At 41.7% G+C, this 7400-nt stretch overlaps 1 protein-coding gene across 2 annotated transcripts in view; it reads right to left on the bottom strand.

Annotated features, from left to right (window-relative positions):
• Positions 1-2333: 2333 nt before the first annotated feature.
• LOC119291535 (F-box/kelch-repeat protein At1g55270-like) overlaps positions 2334-7400 on the bottom strand; it is a 10406-nt gene continuing 5339 nt past the window's right edge. The window contains exons 1-2 of one of the 2 annotated variants that reach the window (XM_037570310.1): positions 4399-4494; positions 2334-4187 (exon numbers count right to left, since the gene is read on the bottom strand). In XM_037570310.1, coding sequence (XP_037426207.1) covers positions 2937-4187; positions 4399-4401 — 1254 coding nt within the window. In that variant the 5' untranslated portion in view covers positions 4402-4494 and the 3' untranslated portion in view covers positions 2334-2936. Of the gene's footprint in view, positions 4188-4398; positions 4495-7400 lie in introns of those variants that run through there. The other variant, XM_037570309.1, reaches the window with a different exon arrangement.

Genomic DNA, 7400 nt, shown 5'->3' with positions numbered 1-7400 from the left:
TTTCATACCAGCATGTGCATTGCAAGCTAGCAGTAACTCGTCAATTAGTTAAGCAGAGCCACCGCTAAAGACTACTTCAAACAACAGAACAGGAGGATACCTTGCATTCCAACAGAGTTACAAGCATTATTTCCTAAAAAAAGAGAATTACAAGCATTATTAATTTCACCTTCCATGCAGTAAAAAACAGAACCAAATCATCATCTCACTGTAGCTGGTCATCAAAACAATGTGAATTCAAGAACAGACTTCATGCCCTGAAGTCATATATAGATCTTGGCAGATCTCTGATCAAGTCATGCGTGCATGGCCAAAGTTAGTCATCCAGGACACCAGGAGCTACCATAGCCGCCTCTGCTTGCCTGCCAGCCGTGAATCATGAACGTTTTAGGTTTTTTTAGACAATCATGAACGTATTAGGTAGTAAGACCACCTTTAACCGAGCTTCGTCGGCGCCGTCTCGCTAAAAAGGTAACCAAACTGGCCTGTCAGACTAGCAGACACCAATAATTCTTCAGCACTGGTAGCTCTCATGTGATGTAAGATTCCCTGTATACGCCGTGCAAAGTTTATTTTTGGGACTTTACAGGGTGCATGAAAATCAGGGTTTCTTTAGCAGGAAATTTGTGTGGGTAGGTAGTATGGGGTTGTTATAAAACTGTGTCAAGTTGTCAACCACATGGGTCAAGCAAGCATCCAAACTCTTTCATCATCTTTAAAGAGTACAGAGATGTCTCCATCCGAAGGACTAAGTAGATTTGGCAGTGTCAGGTTTCTTCCTATATACAGTGTTATATTCTTTTTTTTTTCCTTTTTGAGAATCATATTTTATTTCTCTTGATCACATTAGCAGCCCCTGGTATGGTATCCCCTTGACCACAAGTGCAGGGGCTTAGCAGCCCATGGTCTTGACTTGTGTGCAAATGGAAGGTCGGATATGCGCGTATCATCGACATTAAAATACTATCAGCAGTTCGTCATCGCCATTGTCTTCATCATCTATTTCGTCCTATGTGATGATCGTCAAGGAACCGATATGCATATCCACAAATTGGCTGAGTGTCATGTAATATCAGTCCATTTCTTTGTGAAGTTATATTGTAAAGTTACCAAACCAAAAAAATTGTAAAGTTGAGTACCTTCAATATAACTTCATTTAGCTAGCAAGAGAAATCCGAGTAAATTGAAAAAAAGCAGTGCAATTTTTTTTTCGAGGTTTAAAATCAGTATAAGTTTTTTTAGGGGTAAAAAAAAGTCAGTACAAGTAAATTCCAATTTGTGTCCGTGGCGGACTGGCGGGCTGCAGAGGCCTGCTGGAAACAGGCCAGCGCACTCCTGTGGGCTGTGCTCTCATTCCTTCCCATTCCCACTCTGTTCGGTCACTACTCCACCATCTTTAGTCCCACCTCGCTTGTCTACAACGAGAAACACCAGCTTAAATACCCGGCTGGAGCGATACAATCGCCGAGCTCAGTCACGAGAGCTTGTCACCCATGTGGGGGCATTGAAGGTGGTGTGGATATTTGGTGCGAACTCTGGACCTGGGCCTGTGTTGTAACATTCATTGCTGGCCTGCCCGGTCCAAGTTGGTAGTTGGCTGGGGGGCTGATGCGAAAGCTTCGGCCTCTCTGTCCCTGAAGTGGCAGGCACCGCGTTAGGCTGGATTCACAGAGCAGCGCTCACTGTCCGCTTCCAACGGTGGAAGGATAACAGGCCGCTGCACCATGGGCCCGCTCTGGTTCCAGAGTTCTTCCATAACAGACCACCATCTTTTTGTTTTTTAATTTATTAATGCAAAATTCAGTGGCGGGCTCAATCTCTCATAGTCACGTACGTTTTCACTTTTTCATTCATTTAATGCAATTATTTTTCTGGGCTCTATCTCTCATATGCTTCCACTTTTACTCGTCTAATGAAAATTATTTTACTGACCTCAAATCTCATGTTTCCATTTTTATTCTTCAAATGAAAATTATTTCAGTGAGCTCAAATCTCATATGTTTCCATCCGCAAAACCAAAAAAAATCTCATATGTTTCCATTTTTATCCATCTTATGAGAATTACTCCAGTGGCTCATCTCTTCATCAGTGGAGGGATACCATGCACTGCACCACTGGCCCAGGTCATTCCATAACCATAATTTCTTTTATTCCACCCTTTCAATTCTATCTTTTCTAAATAATAAAACGAACATAGATTTCTTGGATACATGACATTAGTAATTGCATCAGCTGATCACTGCAAAGATTGCAACTCATACATGAAATATCTATGACAATCTTTTCCATTCAGAATATATAGCTACATTACATCCACTTGCAGATGCCAAAAGTTCCCAGCCAAGAAGGAATTCCATAGCATAAACATAGAATTAGGGTGTGATTTGGTTTGGCCCAAATCATCAAGCCAAACTTGTTGCCAATTGTTGGCTAGCCAAATCTGGGGTGGTGTTGGTTTTGGCACAAACCAAACACTCTTATTCCATTTCTTACATTTTAATTCTATAGTCTGCTGCTACAATACATATGCCAAAAAGGAAGAAAACCACATCCATGGACATGAGGATGAAGTGCAATTTCTGCTGCCTATCGCCAGCAGCATCGGCTAACCAAAATCCTAAAGTATCAGCTCAGAAAAATCACAAATGCTTCCGGATACACCATTGGTGCTACGGAAGATCGTTTCACAATGACGACCATTGCTCTGGCCTCTCTTTGATAAACATCATGCAACTTGGTTAATGCCTCGATGAATTTGTAGAATGGAATCAATAGATGATGTTCGATCCCGTAACATGATGCCTCCGCCTGGTGGGGCACTGTTGTACTGGCATCCATATTTCAGCTTCTAATCGAGGGCTTTCTTTCAAAATCTGATTATCTCCCACGACAATTAAATACATTTGAACATGTTTCCACTTGACAGACAGACACATTCAAACTTGGAGCACTTGGCAATGGATAATGTGGGTCTTTAAATGACGCCCTGCAATTGTTGACCACAAGTTTGCCATGAAAGATCTGTGCTGGCCCTTCCGGGCAAAAGTCTCCCACATGCGGGCACTGTCAATCTCAATAACTGTTGTTGGGTCACAGACATCAACAAGGGTGATGCCCATGTTATTACGGATAACACAGATCTTTCCATCCAGTGAGACCAAAGCCACAGCTTCAAAAGACCGCGAGCTGCCCAGATGGCGTCTACTGTCCATGAACCTTGTCCACAATCCCTTGTCCCCATCATAAACTCTTAGCTTGCAGGCATCCCGACAATCCACTGAATAAAGACGACCGTTAAACGAAATGCTTGGATCCCGTAAGCCTGCAACCAGTTCATTACCAGTGGTTGACCACATGTTGGATGTTGGCAGATAGACCTCGCTCACAATCTGCCGGTGAGAATCAAGTCCTTTTAGGAACCACTTGCCATCATATACAACTCCAATGAAAGGCACCATTCCTATGCTCATTTCAGTAATGCAAGACCATCTATTCCTGTTAGGATTGTAAACCTCTGCAGACCTTAGAGTTCTCTGTATCCCTTCACACTCCCCACCAGCAACATAGAGGCAGTTGTTTATTACACAAGAACCAAAGAAATGCCGCTTTCGTAGCATATCTGGGGCCCGGTGCCACTTGTTTGTCCGAGTATTGTAAAAGACAACACGCCTCATAGACCCTCGCACTGAGTCTTTGCCACCAAATAAGTACAAATAGCAGCCACTGAGAACAGTGCAACCAAATCCCACGGCTTCCGAATACTCTGGTGGAACTGGAGGAAGTGACTTCCAGAGCTGGTGCACCGGATCAAAGGCATGCCAAGATATTTTCTGATCACGATCCCTTTTGAAGACATAAACCCATTCTTCTGCCATGCCAAATTTCTTCCGCAGTGAGTAATAATAATTACCAGATAAAAGTCGGCTCCATCTTTTACAGACTAAACGAAGATTAGGGTGCTCCACTCGAGGAACCCGCATCAGACATGAAATAGCCAGGTCATCAGGAAGTCCAGGCAGAAGTGGCGCCTGAGTTCGGCACCTCTCCTTGCGTGAGGTCCTTGACTTGCGCTTGTTCGGTTTGACATCAGGTTGCATGCACAGTCTAGCACCAGGGACGAACTTTCTAGCATTGACAACAGTTTTAAGGCCTCCATCTACCCTGCAGTAGCAGGACACAGATTCTACCTGCAAACACATTGACCAATCATATAAGATGCTTTTATTCATCTGAATGTAGAATGATAAACGTATATGAAACAAAACCAAAGGGGGTCGTCATTTTAGCTATGTATTATCATTTATCAAGGATACAAACACAACTTGTCCACTAGCAAAATATTTGTCGAGATAACACTTGGTACCAGAAGAGTGACCATGTTCAGAGTTTCAGACTCACCATTAATTGTTGTTTATCATATGAAACAGAAGGAACAGATCAGTCATCTGTATTGAAATAAAATCGGTGATAACCTATGGATATAAGATCAAGTGAATGTGATTTGGCTTAGAACTTAGAACCCAGGAACATTCTTTTTCCATTGAAACTCCGCATGAGCAAAGAAAAAATAGAACATTTTACAAACAGAAACATGATAAAAAAAGGAATTAGCACTCGAATTAAATTAGTACAGGAGCATTTAGCACCTACTGTTTGAACTGGATTCTAAAATTAGAACAGGCTGGTTTTGGCTTTGGCTGCGATCACTGATCCTAACTGATAAAGATACACTCGGTAAGCTCCTTCAGCCACACATAAATGCATCAGACGTCCCAGCTATATAACTATTCCATGCGAAGAAGACCATGCAGAAAAGAGATGAAATTATCACAATTATGTGTACTGCTCATATGATATTTCCACGTCACTAACCAAAGGATTAGCACTTGCACAGTATCTCTAAGATTAAAGCAAAACTAACATGCCATTAAAATAATTTCACAGAAATAAAGGATCAGCCACCTCCATGGTTACTACCTTGACTCCGGACTCCAGAAACAACCAGAAGCCCATATCCAAACTCAAATCACAAAAATGAACATAATTTTGACCACACACTTGGAAGAAAAAAACTCTATGCCCAAAAATGCCTTAATCAATTGCAAGACCATAAGTATGAACCAAACCTAGAGCAATGATCCTAACTCAACATGCATACAAAATTCTCAAGTAATACTGTTTCTGACTGAGAAAATAGCACTTAAACATCATCTATAAGCTTCAAGCAACACTAACTATACCCAAATAATTTCACAAAACAAAAAGAGAAGTATACCAGTCTCTTTATAACAAATGTGTAATACTCATATAAGATTTCCATGTAATAGTGTTTCTTTCTTTTAAACCAAAGAAGTGGAACTTGCACAATATCTCTAAGGTGAAAGCAACACTAACATGTCACTAAAATGATTTCACAAAAATAGCACCTCCATAGTTACCTTGAAACCCAAAATCACAAACAACCCGGAGGACCAAGATTCAAACTGAAATAACAAAAATGAACATAATTTTGACTGCACCCTTGAAAGATCATAAGCCAAAAAAAATATCCTTGATCAATTGTAAGATCATAAGTTCGAACCAAAAGCATTGACTCCAGAGCAATAACCCCAAGTCAACATACATACGAAATTCTCATGCAATGCGGCTGTTTCTAACCGAGAAAGTGGCACTTGCATATCATCTTTAAGCTTAAAGCAACACTAAAATGTAACCCAAATGATTTCCCAAAACCAAAAAGGAAAAGGATACCAGTCTGCCCATCAATAACTTGAAAGCAAACTCCAAAAACAAACCTTAAGGGCCTCGATTCAAACCCAAATCACACACACATAAAAGGCAAAAAATATCCTGGATCATTTGCAAGATCAGAACTTCCAACTGAACACGCCAACTTCTGAGAAGTAATCCTAGAGAAAGAGCAGTGCTTGAGGCTCAGGGTTTTCAAGTCGATGAGTCGACGAGTTGTTCTAGGGTAGCGACTCTTGACTAGTCGTGACTAGTCAAGACTCATGGTCGACTAGTCGACATGAGTTACCAGGGGAGGAGCAGGCCTGCAGCAGCTGGCGGCAACCAGGGGAGGGGCAGACCAGCAGCCGCAGCAACCAGGGGAGGAGCAGACCAGCAGCAGCGGGTGCCGGCAGGCAGGATTGTGGGGCGGCGGGGGAGGGGACTAGGCGATCTAGGTTTCCAGGGGGGATTGGGCAAGCAAATAGGAAAAAAAATAGGATAGGTGGAGCCAATTTGACTCGTTCGACTCAAAAACCACGACTGGTCGATTGAGTCGCTCGACTCAGCCAACTAGTCAAGTCAACATTTTAAGTCGATCTGCCGGTTGCGACTCGTCGACTAGTCGCGACTAGTCGTTCGACTCAAAAATAGTATTGAGGCTAAACAAAGATTGGACCTCACCAGTAATCTGAGCATACGAGTTATACTGGCAAGTGAATTCACTTTATCTCTGTGCTTAATCCATGTCAAGATTAAGCAAAATCTCCGACCATCCACCCAATTGTACCTCAAGGAGTGGAGGAACTCTAACAACGTCTCTCTAACAAAACAGCAAAATAGATACAGAAGGACGTGATCTGAAACCAGTAGTAACCCGCAGCCAAAAGTGCATGAGGTTTAGTCTAAGAGTGGTTCCTGTTTTTGGAGGAGAACAGGGGTTGGGAAGGGGGGCTTGAATTCTATGTGAACAATAGCATTTATTCATCAAAATATTAAGCAATGAATTTGCCGGTCTTCTTACTATCATCCATTGTGGTATTACCACTTAATGAACGTATACAGATTTTTTAATGAACCAAAATTAGAAACTCCTACATACTGCAACTTGGGGGGGGGTCCTTCAATTTTCTTTGTCAACCATTGTTTTTATTCAAAAAGTGAAGCTATTAATTATTTCATTCCCCAACCTTCTTTCTAGTGTCTATAGTCTTATTAGCATTTAATGAGCGTATACAGGTTTGGAAGCAAATTACAAGTGTGGATCTTCTTTGTAGTCTTCAATTCTGTGTAAACCAATACTTACATATCCAGCTTAACTCGATCCAAACAAAAGAGGTTTGCTCGGCTATAAAATTCCATTGGACCTACCCTCTCCCAACACAATGCCAACTCTTGCCCTCATCACTCTATTGCAGCCTGCAAACTCCTGAACAAGTGAACCCTAGCCAGCCGGGTACAGAAGAAACATTTCTTCTATCTAAAATATTAGAAAGAATTTTGCTGATTTATTTATTGCTATATGCAATTTATGGAATTGATACACCATTTAATTGATATCATTTAGCAAAATGAAACAAAGCATATGCATCCATCTTTTGGCTCGAGAATTTCACGGGATCTCCTTCAGAAACACGCGACCAAGAGAACGATCCTTACTTGCGCGCGCGTGC

Source organism: Triticum dicoccoides, chromosome 4B (assembly GCF_002162155.2).
Source record: "Triticum dicoccoides isolate Atlit2015 ecotype Zavitan chromosome 4B, WEW_v2.0, whole genome shotgun sequence".
NCBI classification, from domain to species: Eukaryota; Viridiplantae; Streptophyta; class Magnoliopsida; order Poales; family Poaceae; genus Triticum; species Triticum dicoccoides.
Note: the sequence above shows the minus strand (reverse complement) of the source record. Positions and strands in the feature narration are given on the sequence as shown.